The following is a 25,091-nucleotide window of genomic DNA, read 5'->3' on the forward strand; positions in this document are numbered from 1 at the left end:
GGCGTCTCTCAACCGGCGGGCTGTTTAACTAATCGTATTTCTCGCTTAGAGACTTTCACTAATCTTCCTACGTAGAGACTTTGTGTGTAGCCACGAGAGTGAGCTAACTTCATCTAATCTGGTCCGTGCCTCGGCATTTTAACAGTGTAACGTAATCATGTATGTGAGATCGGGCGGAAGGAATAAATGGCATAAAATCTAGTACTGTGAGTATTCTTTACTGACCACGTGGTACTTCCTTACTATAGCTAGGTGTGAGGCGTACCCGGCGCCTTAAGATCGGGCTAGGCAGGGTCAGTCAATACTCCAAGCAACAGAAATAGGGCTGGTAACTCGCCTCGCTCGGGTCACGTCACACCCTGAGAGAGAGGTTTAGCCGGGGTCCACGTGCCCTTACACGTGGTGGCGCCCAGTTCCATCAGAAACTGTCGGGATCCACAGCCGAGTAGCCCTCATGGTGTTAAAATAAAAAAATATATATAATCAAAAATATATGTATAATGTCGGCCTATAAGAATCAAAAAGTCTAATCCAAATACATAGATCGTATACGGTTGGAAAGGGCTCCCCAAAAGCAATCGAATGATACCAATAAAACACAATAAGACCGAGTGAAGCAGTGCCGGGAATGTAAAAGGATGAATGCGGCCGAGCGGATTAACGATGGTGCCGGTACATCTACAGCTGGGGCGGTCGAAATTATGCAAGTGGTTGATGAAATAATTGCTTCTATATCGACACGTATTCACGTACAACACACGGCTGTGACACAGCCACACCACAATTTTTTTGTCACGTGCTTGTTTTCATGGTCGGAAGATGGCGGCCATGGTGATTCCTGAATATTTGTGAAGGATTAATAAAGAACATTAATGTTTAACAGTAAAGGTTGTCCGAGAGACTTTATTTCCATAATGAATTTTCAAGAGCAACATTTTTTTCCCCTGAAATAAGTTTCAATGTTTTAATATGTACAGTAAACTCTCGATTATCCGTGTTAATTGGGACCTTCCGATGCCCGGATAATTGAGTGCCCATAAGAAAACCCGGATAATCCGTTTCACCACTTAAAAATGGTGTATTTACTGGCAAAAGAGTGTCTCTTCAGTAGAATTCTATGAGTACAAGCAAAGGCTTTGTATACCGTGTCCCAGCTTATTGGACCGTAAACAATACTGGCACTGTGTTGCCACCATCCTTCTCCTGTCCGCTTTATTGCTACAGGAGGGAGAGCGGTGGCAGTCCCAACTCAGCATCTCCCTCCACCCTTTTAACGACCTATTATCCAGGGTCACTACAAAATAAGTGTCTGAACTACAGCACAATATTATACACCTTTTTTTCCCCCTTCCAGCTATTGCATTTTATTTTTCTACCTCGCGCGGCAAGATATTGTTTCTTGTTAATTCCGCCTATTAAAATTAAGATGCACTTTACAGTTATAACTACGAGTATGGGATACTACGAGACCTTCGAAGTTACGAGAGTTTTGAAATGCACCGTCAGTTTGACTACGTAAATAATAATCCTAAACTAATCTGGTTATTACGAGTGCTTCCTTGTTGGCTCTTTCGTAAGAAAGAGTGATTTAAATGGCATCTTCAAACAAGGAAAAATACCGTTAGTTAGAAGGAAAAAAAGGTTCATGCAGTAAACAAAGGCTGCAAAGCGAGAGAGGGCCGTGGCTATGCTGGCGCGGGGGCTGTGGACCATGACTCGCACCTAGCTGTCCAGAAAGAATGATGGCTGTTGTTGGGTGGGGGTTTTTGGGTGAGGAAGGGGTGTCTGGTGGCTGAACAACATACTCCCTTTCTCTCTCTGTCTCTCTCTCGCTCGGCGTTTTCAAGAAGCCCTCCCCCTCCCATTGTGTTACTGGCTGCTTCGGCCGGTACAGGGGAAATTCGTAAACCACCCCCCGTGTGTGTACGTGTGTACAAGAGCCTTGTTCCATTTGTGCGTGTGTGAGACCTCGTTGCGTGCGTGTGCATGGGTAGATGTTTTCATGCTTTTACATTTAGAAGGCCCTGCCACACTGTCTGATCTACTAGCAAACTGAAAAAGTTTTTCTTCACTTTTATTAATGTCTCGCACGGTTTGGATTACAATTTCATATTCCTGTACTAATTTCGCGGAAGTTTCTCCTTTTCTTAACCTGTCCACAACTTCTAACTTCTCTGCTATTGTCAGCACTTTACGTGTCCTTTTACCAGACATGATTACAAAAACAAATGTGCCTGGGAGAACTGATGTAAATAACTGCATGAAAAATGCCTCTTCCAGCCGTCAAGAGTGTGGGAAGGTAAAAGAGGTAGAGGGACTTTTTTTTTAGCGTGGCGGGGCGCTTTGAAAAGAACGCTTGAAAAGAAAATGAAAAGGGGGGGGGGGGGGGTTGAGCCGGAAGCAGCAGTCAAGGCATTCCTTTTTGGTTTAAAGTGTGACAAATTGACGGGTGAAGGTGGCGGGGAACGAGGGTCTGAAGGGTCAGCAGTAAAAAAAAAAAAAAAAAAAAAAAAAAAAGCCTGCGCAGTCGCGGCGTAGCTACACCCGTCATTTTTTTTACAACTTCATAAAAAAATCAAGCACGGATAACCCGAAAACCGGATAATCCAGGCCCGGATAATCGAGAGTTTACTGTATTTCAATATTCAATCCCAATCTCTTGAAGTGTGCATCTAGACCAATTATGAGCTATCCGGAGATCTGGATTGTTACATTTAGCGGCCAAAGTGGTGTAGACATGAATTTCAACATGCCCTAAGAAAATAAACTGTCAAAGTACAAAAAAAAAAAAGTGCCTTTTACTGCCTAGTTAAGTGAGGAAGCTATATGTTTGAGTGGACTTCACGTGTCTATGAGATTTCTATGTGTCACGCATCAAAGAGCAGTGTTGCTGAGATTGACGAGATCCAGTGTATTCAGTTACTAGTATGTGAACATCGCGGGACTTCGAAGAAATGAACATCATATAACAATGCTGACCTTCGTGGAAGATCGCTTCGCAGGACGAGGGATTGATCGCAGCAAACAGCAAGTTAAATAAGGACTTCCTTTATACTAACCTAGCTGCAGTATAGGCGTTACCCGGGCTGAACACAAGGTGAAGGGGACTTTTTCCAAAATTAGATGTAGACGGTAATTTTCTTCTAAATCTGAGCGCTGCTTCTACAATTTACAGATGAGACGTTCAAAGATAGTGTAGTTGTGTGTGACACAAATGTCATTTTCATACAAACAAAAGGATAATGGTTAATCAAATTGATATCCAGCACTTCGAATGGTAATGGTCGTCATTTTAAGACTTACTCACCAATTACTAATCACAGTAACAATCACTACAATTTAAAAATTGTACACAATTGCAGTGTATTTGATGATGTAATTTCAAAAAAGTTGTTCTGCAGCTCTAGCTAGTGGCAAGCTAAAGCAAAATGGATAGCGCAAAAACAATTACTGTTATTTAATCAATGATTAAATTATCGATTATCTGGATGGATAAATCACAAAATTAGCTTAATCCAAAACACACGCAATGTAAAATTTTAGAGAAAGAGAAAACATAAAATCCATCCGAAAAGAAAATACGTATTTAGATACTAGAAAACCCCATGGCAGGACATATGGATGCATCAAACGATAGCACGTTTAAAAATTCAAGGCAACGACATCTAATAACAAAGTTCAGAACTAAACTTTTATTAGCGCCGTTAGTTCGCTAGCCGCCACGAGCTTCACTAAGTGGACGGGTCTCACCAAGAAGGATAGGAAGTTGCCATACCTTACTAAGTGTATGAGCGTGTAGCGGACATAAGTCACGAATAAGGGTTTCCCCCCTTTTCTTTGATACCCAGCGCTCTTAGCCATTAAGCCCTACCGCCCTGGGGCCCCCACGAGCGTGGATGCGGATACGCCGCATACGCAACCGGGAAGAGCGTTAGAGCTTTTGGCTATGCAAAGGGACTGAGGCTACCCATCTCAGTTTATGCACCACCTCCGGCCCCCTACTCCACTTAGCTCACCAGCAAGTTGGATGCTCCCAAAGCCCTCTGGAGTCATCACTTCTGGTGCCTACCCCAGTCTCCCGCTCTCACACTGGGACCCCTCAATCACCCAGCGAACCCGCGGTCCGGTGGAGGCCTACCCAACCTCTTCCAGCTGTCCAAGCTGGTAACCGGAGCAGTTCTCGCCGCTCAACACGCCGGCATATCAGTGGGCTAGGGAACCCTAATACCTGCCCCTAAAGCACTCGAGGCAACACTCCCAAGTACGAGTCCTTCCCAACAAGAATCCTGGGCCTTAGAGGAAACCTCAGCGGGGCACCATTCAAACATGGTGGATTCTCCCCGTACTACGACCAACTTTTGGTCTCGTCGGCAGACTGTTCGCCGGTAGTTTGACCAGACCATCACGCTTCAGAGTGCAGCCACGAGGTGTCCTCGTCGCCTCGGAAAACCCTCCGACCCGCCGTACCTCGGCCCGACGGGTTTACAGCCGATTAAGGCCCGGATGTGACTGCACTCGTCCGGCGACGACCGCCGTCAACCCCAGCTGGAAAATGGCAACCACAGTGCCCAGGCTGGAGGCACCTGGGGGTTGCCTCAGTACCTCCACCGACTACAAGGCTAAAGGGGAAACCTCGCCGTGCAGTTTACAGTCCGTTTTTAGGCCCGGTCGCCCGACACCGTAACCACCATACCCAGTCGAACTCCTTTACCATGGGGCCTGATCCATTCACTATGGGGCCCTTTGGGACCGATGCACTGAGGCTCGGCCGTCGAACCCCCCGGAAAGGTTTCTATCGCATCTGCTGTTGCCCGCAGATTGAGCCCTTTCACCATTTCCGGTCTCATACATGCAATTGAGGATGCTCTGAGGCAGAGTTAGACCCGGCAGCGCCCTCTTTAGTTAGAGAGGTGCTATGACCAGAGGTTGGGGAACCCTCCCAACATAGTCACCACGATCCTCCCCCAACAGTGGTGCCAACGTGGAGGCAGAGGGTTGCCACTTGATGTGGAGAGGCTATATAATCGCATCACACACCCTTTCCGCGGGCTTGATGGCTCATGTCTCGGATACTAGAACCGGCAACAGTTCCGACACCTCAGACGACAATCACCTTCCTAGCGGTGTGTGGAAACCTTAGAGCGGGCAGAGGAGACCTCGGGGTTGCCTGAATCTCCTCACCGACTGCAAGGCTAAAGGGGAAACCTTGTCGTGCAGTTTACAGCCCGTTTTTAGGCCCGGTTACCTGCTCTCCAGCGCCACTGCCAGATAGGTCAAACCCAAATACCCACATAGAGAAATGACACACATTCACTGTTATAAAAATGAATCTACCCATGGCAATCAGTTGATGGTATAAAAGTTGATGTGCTGCAGCGCCATCTAGTGGAGGGATACAAAAAAATGGATAGCATAAAAACCTTCTCCATAAAAAAACACTTTGATGTGACAACTTTCATGATGATCGGTCAAATGGTGTCTGAGTTTATCAATCTCATTTATATAACAAATCCATTTTTATATATACAGTATATAGATTTAGAAAATTGATCACCATGTTTTAGCTACTTTAATGTTAATAAAAACTTATTGCTGTTTAATACATGTAATTATAATAAAATTTTCGGTAAATTTTTGCATTGAAATGAGTTCCAATAGTTTACAAGGGAGAGGTATTATAGGATTTCCTGAAATTCCAGAAAATTTGAAATATCAACGATACGTAAATACTGAAAATATGAAAACAATATATTTCCATGTGTTTAAGAGTTTTCAGGATAGATAAAACATCCTACTGGCAGTAATCAAAGTTGAGGTTATAGAGGGAGGTTTAATCAAATGACACTTAAGAAGTTAATGGTAATGATTCAGAAAATGACACAAATAATGAATGAAAACACACAAATTTGGGATCATAATGCACAAGAATTATTAAGGCAGGAGTTAATAAACCAAATAACATAAAATAATGAAAAAATGGAACAAGGGAAAAACAACCTAACCCAAAAGTTGGAATGAAATATGCAAATCCTGGAAGACAACCTAACACAAAAAAAGTTCCAAATCAACAGGAAATATCTCAGGTTATAAAAAAAGTAATAGTAAAATTTCAAAAGGATTGGTCTAGGGTAGATGATTTCAAAAGGAATCTCCAGGAACAGGTATCCATATGCATACAGAAGAAAACCCCTTGAGAAACACACAAATAATAGGGGTCCAGGCAGAGTTTGAAACATGTAAAAAAAATTGGTATTTGGAAGGAAAACCTTACTTTCACAAAATAGAATTTTCAGAAACATAAATAGAAAATTTCAAATTTGCAGGAATACAGACCAAGCAGACTTACAGACTTAACTTTAAAACAATTAAAATTGAAATTCATAAACTTTATGTTAAGGTTAATAAAAATGCTAAAAGTATATACGTAAAAAAACAAAAAATTCTAGAAACACAAAAAAATTTGGAACTGAATGCTGAAAAGGTATTGGCAGAGAATGTAAATAACAGCCACTATTTTGAAAAATTTTGGGACGAAGTGGGCAGACAATGCTTTAAGAAAGAAAGGAAAAATTGAGTACAATTAGGTTTGACGCAAGTGGTAATGTTAAAAGTTCAGTGTTGACAATAGACGAGGTAAAAGCATTTGAAAAGACTGTACCAAAATTCTTTGGTGATGATAGGGAGGCTACACCTATCAAATTTATCACGTAGTGTAATAAAGGGTGTGAGAATTTGAAGGGTTTAGATGAACAGCAAGAACTGTTTGTGACAAAGTTGTAGGGGCTGCATTGCAATACGGAATGCTGAAGGAGAGTGATTGGAAAAGTTTTGCGGATGATAAACAAGCTTTTTTGGACCAATGCTGGGGAATTTATGTTTTTAAATTGTTTTGATTTTTCCAAAATTTGTTTTCTGGTAAACACAGAGACAAAGATGGCCCTATGGCCAATTATGTCTGGAGACTTATGTACAAGCTAAATATCTTAGCAATACTATAACTGACGAATGTTTAATTTGACATGTAGTACATGACTTTAACAGACATGTGAAAAATTGTATTTTTGAAATGAGGGCAAAAGTGCTGAAGAAGTCACTACTCTACTGGACACTTTAGAAAGGAGAGATGGGAGGCAGGCAGCCAGAGTACCATGGCAGGCAGTGGGGATCAACTAGAGAGAGGTTCCCACAGCAGGATGGTTGTCAACCAGGCAACAAGAGGTTACCTAGGTTGCTAAGTCACTAGGGAGTTCAAAAACTAAGCCTTTGGCAGTATTAAATGTTTCATGTTTCTGTAACATGGAGAGAGAGTACGAGACCTGCCAAAGACACCACCAACCACAGCTCCCCTAAGCCAACACCAGGCTCCCGCCCTGCGTGGGCCAACATGCCCGGCCGAGGGCCAAGGAGCTAGCTGCAGCAGATGCATCGCCTGCTACCAGTTGTGCAGTGGTGGAGACGGTGGACGGGCTCATCACAACTGGTCTTCCCTCACCAAGCCAGACGTGAGACACCCCTCACCAGGCATCAAAGTACACAGTCATAGTTTTTTACTGTACAAAGAAAACCTAGTTTATTTAAAACAATTATTTCTCTTTTCAACCTACCATGCTACCCCAGAATTGCATCACCCACGTTGGTAGTATGCGAGTGAATTAGTATCATGTAAAACATTTTCATGTTGGCAAAACTTTGTGAGTTGTTACAGTTCACCAATTCAAACTCTTTTCTATGTTTTAGTTACCAGGACGATGACTCTGGCAGTCAATGTAATCATAATCAAGGAAATACAAACAGCAGTCAATCGATTCAGTTCAGTCCATTAAAAAACTTCTTTCTGAATGAATGCTATATCAAAAAAGGTTCTTCAAATTCACTTCATCCACAGAGGGGTGTGGATGGGAGGGGGGAAGGACGGTTCACTCTGCATCCTTCTCGTCCAGTCTGTTCTACGGGACTACAGCTATCGCTGATAGTTTCGGCGGAGGAACTCACACATCTCGTCGACGCCCTTCTGGGCCTGCCAGCCCAGCTCCCTCTTGGCCAGCGAGGCGCTGGAGTAGCAGTAGGCGATGTCTCCCGGGCGCCGCCCCACCACCTCGTACGGCACCTGGCGGCCCGACGCCTTCTCGAACGCCTGCACCAGCTGCAGTACGGACAGGCCGCTGCCCGTGCCCAGGTTGTACGCGCGGAAGCCTTGGAAGCACGGGTCGAGCAGCTTCCTGGCCGCGGCGAGGTGGCCCACCGCCAGGTCTTGTATGTGGATGTAGTCCCTCACTCCTGCACGCACACACGCGCACGTCAGCGCTTCCCTGTCGCTGCACAGCTCTTGGTAAGGCACGGCGTTATACTCGAGTTCAAACTTTCAAAACTGCTTCTACATTTCTTGTTTTAAAACAAACAGATTAAAAACTGTGATAGCAAAATACATCACTGCATCTAACATTGCTTTCACATTCAACAACTGTTGTGTAAAACATATATTAAAGGTTTGCTAGGTTGATAGGCATACTGTTGTTTAAGCCCAGACATCATCCAATGAAAGAAATATCGGGAATTAGCACAACCAAAGCCCTTGAGATATACTGTCTTGGTTCTGGCAGTCACATGCCAAGCCAACAAAAAGAAGACAGCAACCAGTGTCCTAACAGGCGATAACATGGGAAATTAAAATCTAACAAATTTTAGAGTATTTATGTTTATTTAATTATATTTATTACTTATTTTTGTAACATAAATATTTAATAATGTATGATTTACTTGAAACATTGTTTGGTTTGTCTTGGTTGCATCTTGCAACTTTAAACCCCAGAATTCCATTACCGGTTGTCATCTGCCCAGAGGGCAGAAGTGTTACTTTACTCTCTCTGTTACTTTGTTCAAATACCGGTGATACTCTTGTCTGCCACCTAGATGACGTCATGTCTTGCAATAAGAATCATGTTGGATTGTTACCCATAGATTGAGCAGTGTACCATCTAATAGCTACAACGAAAACTCTCCTGACAAGACCTGTATCATAAGTATCCACTTGTTTAATTTTTTCATTTAAAGAAAAAAGATTTTCAAACAAATGTGTTTATTAATAAACTTTGAAAATCCAATATTTTATTATTTTAATAACTTCAAACAGAAACTATCATTTTCATAGGTTTTAACATTCTTAATCTTTCAGAAAGACAAAAACTTTGAATAATATTTATTTGCTATATTGTGCTAGAAGTGTGCAGTTATAAAAGACTTAAATTATTTCAAAAAGTTAAAATTTATGTAAAAAAATTTAATAATTTAAAGTGATACCTCAGATTTCTTTTGATAAATTACTATGTCCATAAGTTATAGCTCTGGCTGCCAAAATATTTTTTCTACAAAAAAACCCTAAACAAACAAACTTCTTTAAGAATCATGCCACAACCAAAAAGATATTATTGGCATATTTAAATACAATTTAAAAGAAAAAGAGTTACTTCCTAAGGTAAAATAGGTAATAAATTTACCAAATTTCAAAGTTCCGTAAAGCTGACTTTTCCGTATAATAAATTTAAATAAACAGGTGCATACGAATAATTTGCAAAATACATGCAGCCAATTACTCTGCATTAGAAACTTGCAAGAATAATATCAGTAAAATGGACATCACAACATGTCCCATGATGCAAATTCCTTTTAACTCAAATAAAGAAAACAGTAAAGAGAAAGTTTTATTGTACGAGGTATGGATCAACATTAAACAAACAGAATCAAAAAAATCTACTGAAATTGTAGTAAAATAATGTTCAAGATGACAACATAGACCTACTATAAAAAGCACCAAGATAAAACCCCTTGACAAGTTAGTTATATAAAAATTAAACCTAAACCTAAAGATTTTTTTAAATGACATAATGTTCAGCATTATTGTGATGGCAGAGTCCATCATTATGATTTAAAAGTCTTCCAGCTTGTTACCTTTCTATTTGCACGCACAATCACAACCATATAAAATAGCATTTAGAAAGGTATCAACATTTTATTGAATTAAATTATGACAGAAATGTTGGATAGGATATCTGCTTTTTCACACACATTGCCATTGGCAAAAAAATTGGTGAGTGTCCAAAACATATTAACCAAACCATCAACAAGTTTTTCTTTCTCCTAGCTTCACTAAAATGCAAGCCTAGGTGCGACTAAAGTTCTAGTAATAGGTGGTAGTGAGACTAGGAGACCAAGATGATGCTAATGCCTAGATATTAATTAAAAAATAAAAATTAATTTATTTTTCCACCATTTCCTTCTTTGACACAAATCCTTAATACTGATTAGTCAACAGCTACCTATTTCAAGAGATATTTAGCAGGGACAGAAGATGATGGCCACCAAAATTTGGTACTGCACAGACTCATCTGCTTTCTACCTCTATATTCACCCTACGGGAGTAGTAGATCACAGGAGAGGAATTGTCGACTACCCCCCACTCACACCTATGAGTACAAGTCGACTCAACAATATTTTCCTGGTGAATCCACGGACAGGATAGTTAGAAGAGAACTGAATGCTCACTGCTGTATATGTAAGGTAAATCTAATACAGTAGAATCCTGTTATAATGTTATAATCTTTTTCAAGGTGTTACAAAGGAAAAAAAAACATTATATGCAGGAACACATTATAAGCATGAATATCAATTTAACACTTCTCAGTGTTTGAAATTTTACCAATTGACTCATCAAGTTGTGTAAACAAATTTAATTAGCTTAACCAAGCCAACAACTTTTCAACTTTGTCGTGCTTGCAGCTTATATTTTATTTGTTTATAAAGACACACTGCCACATATTTCTGTTAAATTGTCTCACTATTCATGACGACATTTAGAGGTGTAATGCCTATTTCTATTTCCTTGAAAATGTGTAATTTTGGAATTCCTACCTACAAATGAAGCAAATGAAAATTTTCACGAAATACGATGGAATCGCTATATTTAAATGAAAATAACTTTTTTCTGCGAAAAAAAAAATAGGTTGGATCATTCTGAAACATGCACAAAATGTTTACCATACAAAGTGGTTGTATGCAGGATGCCATCTTGGCTATTTTGTTTTTCTGCAGCACCCATAGAGTAAAGAGAAGCGACAAACATCAAAACTTCAGCCACTCATGAACAAATTGCAGATTGCATTGGTAGTTAAAAAATATCAAACATTGAATTAGTGTACCAAAAAGTTCTACGAGTTTATTTAGACATGTTTTTCAACATTTACAAATGGGTGCAATGTGTCCCTCTCTGGCATTCTATAATAGTTTTTCATTAATGTTTTGTGGTGTGTTAATAAGTGTATAAAATGTTGACAGTTGTGTTTTTGAAAGAGCTAAAGAGAATGAAGACGAAGGATTTTACGTGTTCAATAAAGAAAAAGGCATTATGATGTGCAAGTTTGGTATGTGCTTTTACATTGGAAAAGAAAAGACACACGTGAAAAACATTGTAAATTTCAAGCATAGCATAAGGTAAACAAAGATAGGTGCTAAGCATTGGGTTCTGGAACTAAGCATCAAGTTACTTAGAAGAACACATCTCTCTTAGCAAGAAAACTATGGACGAAAAAATTAAACTAACTAAGAACACAGTCCCCACTTTCGTAAAAGGGAACACACCACTTCAAAAACTTAACCATCCAGCCATAAGAAAATGGCTGAAAGAGTATGCGGATTTCCTCAAAAAATCATCTGTTGAACCAAAGCTGTTTCCAGCACCTATTCTCACCCATTGGAACTGTGGTTCACTTCAGTGCCCTACCTTGATGAGTACTTTGTTCATCTTGTTGAAATTTTTAGACACCAAGATTTTGATAGTGGTGATGTTACAAAGTACTTCAGAAAATTGAGTAACAATGAGGTTTTAGTTTTGCAATACGAGGCAAAATTTGTGGTAGAGTATTGCAAAAAACCGTTCATTTGTTGGAATGTCTGGACAGGTTGTCATATCCTTACGCTACAAATTGTGTGCAAAACTACCCGATTTAAAGACAGGGTTCAAGCTTGTAAGTGACAGGAATTTTGTTGGAGAGACAGCAAAATTTTTGAATTCTGCTTCGTTTCTAAAAGCTGCAAAAGAGGCAAAACTTGCTGTGAATGGCCAGAAATCTTTTCTAAAACTGTCATCATTGTTGGGAGGAGATGCTGGAAAATAATTTCAACAGGTACAGAAATTGATGCAGTTAACTTACAGGAAGGAGTCTAAGCTATGCTTTTACTTTGAGGTCTGACATTTCAACAGTTTTTGGAGGGCTACAAAGCAACAAAACAAGCAGTTCTGAAGTCTGACATTGGGAAGTTGACATGCTATGAGTTTTGCTGTCATTGAAGATTGACTTTCCAGAATTCTCCAACAGAGCAGTCAAATGCCAGTGTCCAATATTGACCGTGAATGTGCCTTCTCAACTTACAGCGATAAAACGAGTCACAAACTCTTATCTTTGGGAGCAGAAATCATGGAGATAATGCTAGCAATGTATTTTGGGGGAAATAGTTTACAGCAGGTAAATAAAAACTGATTTTCTGAGATAGTGGTTGAAATTAACTTTAGTTACTAATTTTCACCAACATAAGTATATGTGTTTCAGATCAGTTTCTGACGTGTTTTATAAATGTATATAATCTTGAGAGTTTTAATCTGTAGCAATGCAAACTCAGGATGCTAAATTTAATTGTAAGGTGTCATAGTTGTAAACCCATCCTTCACTTAGCACGACTAATGCATACCTAAAAATGTTCGTGTTATCTGAATTCGTGAATTATGAAAAAATGGTCCCCATAAATAGCATGATTAATTTATTTAATGTGTTCCAAAATGTGTGGGGAAATATTCTTTACGTAATATAAATGTGTAGAATAACACTCAACAATAAATATGTCACACCATTATCTTTATAAGCCTACCATTGAATACTTTGTATGACAAATACGACACTGCATAATAGGAGATAGTTATCGTCAGTTTGCTGGTTGACTTGCCCGCCTGGGGGTGACCAACTCACGAGGCGTACCATTCTGTGAACTTTCCAAACCATCATTTACTGGCAGTGAAACCGATAAAACTGTCCAGATATTTACATTTAAATTTTTCAAAAATTAAAGTGCTTATTCGTGTTATCACCACTAGGTTCACATCAAACCTGTCAGGCTAGTGAATTTTTTATTTTGCACCATTCATTTAAGAACCTTTTCCATATGAATCATCTGTTCATTTCTGTTCTGGTATCTAATATCAAATATATATATTCCAGCTAGTAAAACCAACAGCATCAGACTTATATAAACGTTTGATAGTCCTTATTTTGTACGACTGTGTACACAGTTGACTTGCTCAAAACTAAACTGCAACCAACATAAGTGTGGCCTTCATGAAATTCTGCACGCCGTAATACTTCTAGTTTTGTCTTAAATACTGGTACCGTATGTATTATGATCTCACTAGGAAGCCATGATTCCACTATGATTCCAACTGCAGGTTCTTGCGCACGTACAGTTACCGGCAGGCGAGTAAGCAGTCGTAGCTTCTGTTTGTGAGAGTTCTCTGCCACTCGCTAGACTGAGTTCATCACAACCCGGTCTGTGGCCAGGTGACAACGGTACGGCCCAGCAGCATCGCGTGGACATAAAATCATTTGGTCCTTCACACTCCATAGCCGCAACTTAACTTGCCATAGGTGATGTTTGTACAACAGCCGGTAGCATTGTCAGACCTGCGCGTACATCTCTTCCTCCCTCGTATGGCTAACTGTATGTCACGGTAGAACTGTTGTTTACCGAGTTGAAACAGACTTTGTGGCGTCATACCCAACTTATTTTGCGTGTGGCGATTTCATGATAACTGAAATTTACAGACGTGCCATTTAAGCCTGGAGCAGTAAAATTAACATTGCACAATCTGATTATGTGCTAAGTGAGGGATTGGTGTACATAAAACCCTTGTTGCTGATAAATTTTGACCTAATTAAACAATAATTTTTATTAAATAAATATAAACGTGTCAAATTATGACAAAATTTTTATATATTTTTTAACAAAACCATTTTTCCCCCCAAAATTTTGCATCCAAATAATTTGTTTTATTCACCGAAACTAACCATTTTTATTTACCATTTTCCATCGGCCCCCCTAGCAATAGAAAACACAATTTTTTTTTTGCCTTCACGAAATAGTTGGCAAACTAAAATATTGTAGGAATACACATCTGAAAACACACTAGAATGGCAAGAAAGAGACAGATTTATTATTTCTGTTTTCAAGCCCAGGGTACAGTGGCGGATTTACCAGCAGGCTGAGTAGGCTTGAGCCTAGGGCGGCAGATTTTTGGAACAGCAAAATTGGGGACCGAATTTTTTTTTTGCTACCTCATAGAAATCAAAAAGATTTCTGCATGACGGTTTTCTGTTTCCTGATGTTTTACAGATAGATGTCTGCAGCAAATTTTGCCGATTACTTTCCCCTCTCCCTTGTCATTGTACGTTCCGTGAATCCGTGTAGCAAACTTCAATATTCTAGAGTAAAACAGCTAGTTCGCCGCCCCCCAACCAGTAATCACTAATCAGGCTCTACGATTGAGCTTTGATTAACTCCAAAAAAAATACCCAAAAATTATTTTACATGCAATTTCAACGAAATCGTTAGATTGTAAAAAAAATGTAGGACATGAAAATTGTGGAGGCAAGCGTGGCAAAAACTTCACAGCCTATAGCATGAAAATTTGTAAATCTGCCACTGCCAGGGTAACAACAGGCACTTAACTGCAAACATCATGTAGTACCTTCAATAGATCGAATACACAGTGTTAGCCAGCACAAACGTGTAGTACAAGTTTTCTGGCACACTCATGTATTTTTTTTTTTTTTTTCCACAAATTCTAATTGAAAAATCTACATCTGTGGTATAGAAGTGATTGTAAACAAAAACATGGGTAAAGTGTAAAGTAAACCATTTGACATGTTAAAACTTCACAGACGAGATACCTGAGTGTTAGAATATATTTAGTTTGGGAAAGCAAATGTTACGAGCAGGAGATGAACAGGGGACGGGACCCACCGGTGCCGTCGGGAGTGTCGTAGTCGTCCCCGAACACCTGCAGCCTGGGGCGCCGCCCCACCGCCACCTGCGCGATGTACGGCATGAGGTTGCTGGGCACGCCCTGCGGGTCCTCGCCGATCAACCCCGACTCGTGCGCGCCCACCGGGTTGAAGTAGCGCAGCGAGACCGCCCGCCACTCCTGCCCACCGCTCACGTCAGCTTCTGCACCTTGTGTGCTTCACGCACCCTACCCTTCTGCTTGAACATCTTGTGCCATAGATGCAGGCCAAATTTACACAAATATAGACATCACATTTTTATTCATTAATAATTTTCCTTCAGCTTGCTTTATTTCCACAACATAATTTGCATTGACAATACATAGGTATATACTGTAGGTATATTGATCATGTTGATTACACTGCAAAAATAATGGTTCTCCTTAGACATTTAGTAAATTTTATTTTGTTATCATCAGTATAAAGCCAGTGTTAAAATATTTTAGTTGTAGCCATAACCCATTAGGTGTTCATTTTTGTGACTTGACTTGAATATATACTTATTTTACTGTCACAAAAAAAGTTAAAAATTAAAAATGCTTTAACTTATTGATGTAAAATGTTATTTACTATAAAATTGCAATAACAAAAAAAAAGCAATTATAAAGGATGATTTCATTCAAAATTGTTGTTTTCAATACACACAATGCATTTCTGTTCTACTTACAAAACATTACCAGTAACTTTATTTTAATAAAATGTTGGATGTCACATTTCTTCCCATACTGCATGATTTCAAAATAGCTATGTACATTGATACATAACTTGTCATAACAAAATATCTACTATTCTAAAACTAATTTCAAAATTGATATCCCAAAGTGAATCAATCCACCTATAAACAACTTCAACCATGATTTTGTTGTGCTTCAGAAAAGATAAATTTTATTTTTGGTTTTATTGCATAGCTGGAATAATATAACAAAAACATGTATGTACCATATTTACTCACATTTAGCCACTGCTTACATATATTTCTCACATATGAAATATTGTTGCCCTTTGCTAAAATTTGACAATGCATGGTAAATGGTGGTAAAAGACGAGCATTTGTATACTCATTAAGATAAAAGGTGGTCTTTTAGAATTGCCATTTGGACGTATTTAAGGTTGTAAAACTTAAATTTAATAGAAAAACCTTTCATTTTAAACCATATTTGAAGCCATAATAATAGCACATGATGACAATATAACAAAAGTCACAAAAACAGCAGGCCAGAATCATGTGGCATGTGGTATAGTGTATAAGTATTCTCAGATCTCAAAAGAGGACTGGCTTAAATTACCTAGCATTCAGACTCTGACAGAGAGTGCACACATAAGCCAGCGAGCAATCAATACCTGCAATATGCTTTGTGCGAGCCTCTATGGAATGAAAACTGAACCACAACAGTGCTGCCATTCCATTACACACACTAAACCGTCAGCCAAACACTATGCACAGCAGTAAAATTTTTGAAAATGTCTGTATATTCTAATACCATATTGAAGTTTATAAAAGAAACAAGTACACACATTTTTCACAACAAAAAACAAATTAACTAATTTGGATTTAAAAAATCAAGTCATAGCAACATTGTGGGAGAAAAATGGCTTTTTTTACAATTATGGAGACTAAAATTTTACTAAAAACTTGTAGATTATAAAGTATGTGTCTGAAAGGAATGAGCTAGTGAAAAAGCGTATATACAACAGAATCAAGCTGCTAATAAGAGACTGCATGCTGTTGGCATGTAATATTGTTATAGTCTTGTATAAGCCATTCCAGTCAATCTGATAACGATAAGTATTCTTCTGCTCAGAATCTTTCAAGCGCTATACATCAATGAAGGTGTAAGTACCTTGTAAAACTCCATGATTGCCAACCTGTCAGTTTTCCGACTTTAGAATAGCCGATGACACAAGCAATCTTTTTTTTTTCTACTGTGGCATTCCCTGTGCTATGCTCACCAGGAGGTATAAGAAATTTAATCAAACTTTTAGTTTTGTAATAATCAGTTTTGTATAGGCCACAATGGAAAATATGAAAATATATAATTTTACTACTATGATGAACCCAGAGTGCATAGAGTTTTGTGGAGGTGACATGCAAAGTTATAAAAACCCAACCAATCACAACCACGCACACTATAGTGTAGTATTAATTTCCAAAAATATATATACTGTGGCAGGGGTGGGTACAGAGGGAGGAGAGATGAAGAGTGGAAGAGCCAAAGGGAGTGGAGGGAAGCAGTCGTTCCTGGCAAGGACACGGTGGGAGTGGAACGGGCTTAAGTGGGGGATATTGGCTGAGAGAGTTGGGAAGGACCTACTGTACAAGCTTCAGGAAATGGAATAGTAAAGTAGGGGGAATAACTCCTTACCACCGGGCAAAAGCCTGATGCAAGCGTATTATTAAAATTAAATTGAAATTTAGTTACTCAGTCACCTTTCATCAAAGAGTTCGGAACTGTCTCATTTTTACCTTGCCTTTACCATATTGTCCTGCCCAAAACATTGCGGAATTATGTCTGACCACGTGTCATGATTGTTAACAAATATGAATTAGAATCTCAGTTACAAAACACATTTACTTTAAGAAAATACAGGCATTTTAATCTGTTTCCACGATACAAATACTAAATTTAATGAATGTTTTAGGCATCTAAACAACATGGCGCAGATGAGCTAAAAAAAAAAAAATATGCTTCACCCGATTATTATGTAATCATACATTATAAAGTTAAGTTGTTAACATAGAGGAACAACAATTTTGGGAGGGGAGAGAATTCAACTCAGATCTCCTGGTGGGAAAATAACAATTTTACCACTAATACCACCACCAATAGTAATATGGAAAAAAGGAGAATAGAATTGGAAGAGAGAATGCACAAACTCAGCACACAACCTAAAAACTAGCTTTTTAAAAGATATCAAAAATAATAAGTTTAAAGTCTGGTCAGCTCTACCTTGTCAGATGTAACCAAATCCTTCAAGATTTCTTCAACAAAATACTTAGATTTCCCATATGGATTTGTACAGTTAACTCCAGTGGGATGATCTTCTGTCAACGGCAGTTTCTGCGGTGTCCCGTACACAGTTGCTGATGAGGAATATATCAGCTTCTTGACATTGTGATCCTTCATAGCCTGCAGCCGGAATACAACCCGCAAAGAAGTGGAAATATAATTTTTAAAACTTAAATAAATATTAACCTAATATTTCCAAAGGAAATTCATTCAGTTTTAATAATTCTATCAAGTTCAGAAAACTGAGTACATAAAGACAACAATACAAAGCCATAGAGTCAGTGTTGGTTAGTGAATAAGAAAATGGTTATTATATTACACTCAGTAATGGTGAGTCTGTTGGACTTTGTAATCAGCCTCAAGTTCATCCTGCATCTTCAGATTCAGGAGACTGAACAGTTAGGAAGATTAATATAAATAATTTAGATAAGCTTCCTACACCTCTTAGGATGCTGTCAGTCCCCTGCTACAGATTAAGGCTGTTGTTTCCTGAAGGCCGGCCACCGAACTTGTGCATCAGCCATTGAGATGAGAGCGAGCAGTGTGCCAATGGATGCCACACAGCTCAAGGCTACCACACGAGCCGGCCTTTGTGCTGTCCGTCAGCTCACACAACACCCAAGGTCACACCACCGCATCACCAACACAGCAAGGCAAATCTGACAATGATCTGCAAAGAGCTCGCTGTCACTTGGCGTTGCTGGCTCTAAGCAGGGAACTGTTGCTTGCAGTCTGTAAACATCGCTCCATGTTTACACGATACAACACTCTCTCAGGGTCGCTATGTGAAGACCAGAGTAACGGGTACCTAATCATGTTTCATGTACAATGCTGCCACACATTACACAGTTTTGTCAGAACTGATCTTTTAACATCCGCCATCGTTAATATCTTTTAAAACCTTTTTCTTCATATTCGAGGCCTACCTAGGATGGTAGACTGTTTAATTAATAATTTAAGTCCTAGAGAACATTTTAAATTGAACAATGCAACTTGACTTCTAGGGCAGGCTACGCTGTGTCCTGGTCCGTCCGTAAACAAGTTAAATTGCGGTTCGCATCTTTCACAGCTAATTACATAATGTTTTCTTTCATAATTGTCAGCACTCATGTACAACTCAACCAGACCTGTAATAGATACACACGACCATGTGTGCTTCGTGCATAGGGGACCGGGGCGTATGGGAAGCTGTAAGAGCCATCACTCGGCAGTGTGAAAGCGTACCCGCCGCTCAGAGCGGGCTGATGGGGCAAACTTTAAAACTGTATGGGGGGATTGAAGCTAGCACTTGCACGGGCCACACCACGACCCAGAGACGGAGTCATGAGCCAGGTACATGTGCCCATTCATGTGGTGCAGCAAATGTCTGCAGTCCATAACGTGCTGAATTAATTATGCAAATTCCACCACGACATGACCATGATAGCAACTGCATCATGATTATGTAGTAAGGGTAGTGTATTTAATTAAAAAATCCAGACATTTTATTTTCTATGACAAATAATATGCTGCCAACTCAACTTATCTTTGGAGATGGAACATTATAAAAGGTAGTTTTCTTTTTATCATGCAGCCCTATGAGCTAAAGTTTAGCACTGTATACAGAACCCTTCAATGAAAGAACTGGGAAGACAAATGTATATTGGGGCCTAGCATTGGAATAACATACGTATGTGGTTACATTAACTTGTAACTTCCTTGATTAATTTTAGAATGAGTTTTTTAAACTTCTATCTGCACGACAGTTGACTCCCACTTGTCATCCTGAGTGGCCGCTGAAGTGACGTAAGAAGGACGGTTAACAGCTCACAGGAGACGAGGAGTCCGCCAGCACAGGCGGAGGCCCTAGCATCCACAGTCTCCAGATACATCCACTCACCTCGCTACTGGTGGGTCTGGTCCTTCTCTGGATACACACTAGGGCACCACATGACACGTACACATTTCTCTGTGCCTTAGGAAAGACAAAGGAGACATCCACAGGCGAGGACCACAGTGGACTAATAAGAGAGGTTAAGAGACACCCCCCAGATACCACTCTGCATGTTCATGCCAGTACAGCTACCTATGCCGTACCACCTACTTGTACCCCTGGCACCAGACATCCTTATCACATCTCAGGGAGTCACTCTGCTCGCACTGTCACCAGAGACAGCCAGGGTCCACTTGTCTGGGCTCAGACTGCAGGTCGGCCACTGTAACGGCCTTGCTCCACCCGAGCACCCAACATGCCAGAGGCCTCTCTCCGCTTCCCCTAGCAGACAACGGCACTGTTCTGTCCCAGTACGAGGAGCAACAAACAAGGTGCCCAATGTATAAGGTGTATAAGGGTGCACAGGAGATAAGTATTAAACCTAGGATTGCAAGCAACCAGTTTAAACATCCAGAGACAATGAAATGATTTTAATGAAAAGTAACTACAACCAAAATCTAAACTACATTATGAAGATTTCAGCTTTCAAATGTCACACCATCTACCTGTTATTTCCATGTTTTCATCATGGCATGGTGACTGCATAGTTGAAAAGTAATGTACCGACCAAAAAAAAAACTAAGAAACAACCCTGAAACTTGCTGCACCTACACTGGAAACAAATGGATAGGTTTACCTCCAGCAGAGTGATGGATCCCCCGACGTTGTTCTTGTAGTACAACAGTGGCTTCTCCACAGACTCCCCGACCGCCTTGAGCGCGGCAAAGTGCATCACATAGTCGAAGCTGTACTGTAAAACCAGACAAAAAATATCACCCAACACCACCAAAAATAATTTAAAATTTTAAACCATGCATTTAAACTAAATTCATTCATAGTAATTAACATAATATATGTTCACATAACTAGAGAAGAAATTAGTTTGTTTTCTATTAAAGAATCTTTTAATCAGCATTTACATTAATAAAAAATGTATACATTTTCCTATGAGTAAAGAATTTTTATGATTTCAAAACCAGTAAAAAGGTGTTTTTTTTTTTTTTTTAACTTTTCCTTCTTATTATAATATCTTATACAAACATAAAATGTTATTGTTATCTTTGTAGCTGAAATGTAAATATTTTAAAGATAACTCAGCAAAATTTAATTTGTAATTACTGCAAAAATTTAAATAATTGTAATAATGCCCATTAAGTAAGTACCTTATGTGTTTTTAAAATACATATGCAAGTTGATTTATTTTAAGAAGTTTTAGATACCTGTTAGTTAAAACAATTAATAGAATAAAAAAGTAATACTTGTGACAGAAACATCCTTTTTGTTGCACATGTTAATGCTAAGAAATAGCAGCAGCATTTTATATTCTAAAAAATTAATCTTTACACTTTTCATATTTCTATCTACAAGTAACGATCAAACAACTGAGATAGATAAATGAAAAGGTTTCATTGTAAAAAAGTATCAACAGGTAGATCAAAATTAGCAATTTTACATTTTTTTTTATTTGTTGTCAAAAACAATAATCTAAGCAGCAGAACTTGAGGACAATGTACCATTGAACCATCCTCCATCTGTGGTTCAGTTAAGCCAACACTGCCACAGCAATCTATCAAATACCAATGGTACTAGGCTTGTATTGTCTAATGCTTCATAATAACGCTAACATTCGTGCACAACCCCCCTGAATGCACAAGTGAAAGCCTTAGTTTGTTTAAGGTTCCTTCACACTGTGGTTACATTGTAACTTTAATTGCTGACATGGCCCTCACTCTAGGGGTCCATTTGTGCTTGCAAAATAACTACTGTGAAAAGGAAATAATAACAAAATCTCTCCCCCCCCCCCCCCCTCCAAAATTCAACAGATTTTTCATTTTTTCTCCTGTTTCCCCAGGTTGTCTCTTGTGGCATGTTGACCTGTCGACCGTCCACACAACGTTTCTGAGAAGCAAGCCAGCCCCCCCGCTATTCGCTCATGCGGGGCAAGAGGTGGGAGCTTGGGTTAGTCATACCTCATACGAGTCTCAAGACAAAACAAGTACGTACTGAAAATCTTCATACAAGGCTTGTGTGAATACCAGTTTCTTAACTTGAAATCATATTTGAATACAAATATTGAATTAAATTTTTTTTCCAACACATGTTTTAATAGAATTAAAGTTATAGTTTAACAAACACTAGTATTTGCTACTTGGTATTTAATTTTTATGGTTTTAAATACTAAACCCAACTAAAATTTCAAATAATGGTAGTTAGGTTTTTTTTTTGCAGAGACTGCGAATTGTTTGTTTACATGCCTTGTTTTAAGGTGAAGAAAAAAAAAATTCAGACTACACATTGTTCCCAGTCTGAACTTAAGCAGCTCTTCTGTTCACTTTGCCTGTGTAAGAATAAACTTAAGCAGTTTATACTGGGTGCATTAGCATATCCAAACTGAGATGTACACATTTATACATTATATAATGACTCTTAACCTGAATATTGATTAAAAATAATATTTGTTATTTAGAATTGTAAATATTTACAAACGAATTGAATGGGTATAGTAAATTATTTGTTTTGGTATTTGAAACTGTGAATATTCCCCCTGGAATCTCGACTCTAGAAACTGGTACCTGTACTTTAGACTCTGGCGCTCGACTCCAGACACTATTACCGGTATTCTGGAAACTAGACACTGTTTCCTGGAAGGTGGACTATTGGCACTGCTACTTGACAATGTTCAGGGCCACTGGGCCCCATCTCCCGGAGCTCGCGCTGGCCCCGACGAGGACAACTCACGCAGGCAAACACTCGGTCCAGCTGCGAGCGGTCCATGATGTCCATCTGGTGGAAGTTGAGCGTCTTGCCAGCGATCTCCTGCACGCGACGCAGACACTCCGTCAGGGGGCTCGCCGCGTCGTTCCCTGCGCAGGCAACACAACTTGCAGAGGGCACGGCTCCCAACCGCCTTTTCAAATAACCAAAATAGCTTTGCAGGATAATTTATACAAGCATACATCCAACAGGATTACACTGCACAAGCTTGAGCTAGTGGTGAGGTCCTACAGTTGTGCCTGATTTACTCAACCTTGTTTCTCTCTGTGCATGTGCAGTGATTACTGTAAGCTCCTTTATGATTAGGGACGAGATTACATGGTGAATTGCGATAAAACTGAAATACACAGCACCAAAAGGTTTTTCAAAACACGCATAGGCCCTAACACTGAAATGCAACTTAATACATCATATAGCACTGAAATGCAAGTTACATCATGGAATTATGTAGCATTAACCAAAACTCAATTCAAATCATAAATAAAGTAAACTGTTTGAAATTCAAGGAATGTCATTTCCAGACAGATATTGCACCAAAGTGCAAGGATCTAAAAAAATAATATAATTTGTTTTATTCACATTTCTTATTGAATCACTTTTAATTAATAAATGCTTGCTTAGTTATTTTTGATTTTTCTGTTTGAAACCAATTTATTACAAATTATTTTATCATAAAAACAGCGGAACATAAATTTACCTCTATTTATGTGGCTGTTATAAAAAAAATGACATCAAATCTTGGGTTTTAAAAACAAAATAATGACGAAGGATTAAACCATTTAATCTTGTTTCAATTTATGATGTGTGATTTAGGTAACTCTATCCTCCTCCTTCCAAGTGCGACAGAACTCGCAGCATGTGGAGCTGATATGATGTTTACTTGTTTGGTGACCGCAAAGCTAGTACCGAACTTACATTCACACAAGGATGGCGTGAAACATGCGAGTCTTTGGTTTTTCCACTGTACATTATACTGCTGCCTGCATTTTGTATTAACTGAAGTTTAGTTTCTACCCATGTGAATAAAGGCCCTCCTACAAAAGGATGGTACTAACACGAGACACTACATGCTCCTCTTCCAATTCTAAAAGGTGAATGAACGTGATGTCACTCCGACCTGCCATAATGCTACGTGCTGTGGCGCTAAGGTCGCGATGACCAAATTTATTCCTTGGCGCCATCAGATGACTGTCTGCCGGCTGGGAGGGCGCTCGTGATTCGACATTGTCATGTGACTTCACAAATGAAATGTCTACCCGATATACAAAGACATATAATTAACACAAGATGGAAATATATATCATTAAAAAAAAAAATTACAGATTAAAAATATGTTTGTAAACACAATACATGAGTGGTGTCATATATGTATAAACTATATATGTATTTTTAACGGATTAATAGACCGACTACATAATTATAATTTTTTATTAATGCATTAAATGTGTTGCAATCAGTTAGCAAAAGCATAAAGCTTCTATCTACAAACAATAATATGCAAGTATTCAGTAATCGTTCATAAAAAAAAGTTTACTTTATTTACAGACTCGTGAATTTGTGATACTCAAAAGTGCTGGATGGTAGTGAATATTTGCATAGTTTTCTTGACTGCCATGTGTCAGTCCAAGCACCAGCATCTATTTTAGCATGCATTAAGGTTGGAACCAGCACCGTGTTAGCTGCATCGCTGGAAAACTCGCTGGCTCCACCCTACTGTAGCAGAGCCTTTAATGTCAGCTGTAACAACTGTTTGGTCAAACTTAAGACTTTCTTACCTTTTGCTTTACTTTGTGTCTGGCTATACACTTGCAGAGCTACCGTATTTGTATGATCTGGGTGATTGCACAGTTTAACTCGTCTTTACCGTGGTTCTTTCTGTGGTTTTAACTTTTGTATCAGCACAACCTGATATTTGACAAAACGTAGCATTTTTATATATTTTACAAAATTTTAACCTTTTTAATCCTTGTTCTAATACATCCACATGTTCAAGCATTTTTGCATGGGTCAGATTTTTTCTGCAACTAATGCTTCAAGGATTCTGTGTGTGTGAATACTTACACGAGTGTTTATCAATAACAAGTTTTTAAATTACTTAAATAATTTATTTTTATATAAATTTTCTTTTTGCTCTATGCATCTGGTCTCGAGTTTCACTACTATAACTAGATTCACTACCCAAGTTGTAGTGTAATGTACTCAATTTCGATTTGCATCTCCTAAGTAGAAAGACAC

The 25,091-nt window shown here is 39.0% G+C and overlaps 1 protein-coding gene across 2 annotated transcripts in view; it reads right to left on the minus strand.

The window, feature by feature from the left end:
• LOC134533278 (UDP-glucose 4-epimerase) overlaps positions 1–25,091 on the minus strand; it is a 51,294-nt gene that overhangs the window by 18,304 nt on the left and 7,899 nt on the right. For both annotated transcript variants that reach the window (XM_063370729.1, XM_063370730.1), the window contains exons 3-7: positions 22,821–22,945; positions 20,719–20,832; positions 18,050–18,229; positions 15,061–15,241; positions 7,993–8,277 (exon numbers count right to left, since the gene is read on the minus strand). In XM_063370729.1, the coding sequence (XP_063226799.1) occupies positions 7,993–8,277; positions 15,061–15,241; positions 18,050–18,229; positions 20,719–20,832; positions 22,821–22,945 (885 nt within the window). The remainder of the gene's footprint in view (positions 1–7,992; positions 8,278–15,060; positions 15,242–18,049; positions 18,230–20,718; positions 20,833–22,820; positions 22,946–25,091) is intronic.

The sequence above is a fragment of the Bacillus rossius genome, chromosome 6 (genome assembly GCF_032445375.1).
Source record: "Bacillus rossius redtenbacheri isolate Brsri chromosome 6, Brsri_v3, whole genome shotgun sequence".
NCBI classification, from domain to species: domain Eukaryota; kingdom Metazoa; phylum Arthropoda; class Insecta; order Phasmatodea; family Bacillidae; genus Bacillus; species Bacillus rossius.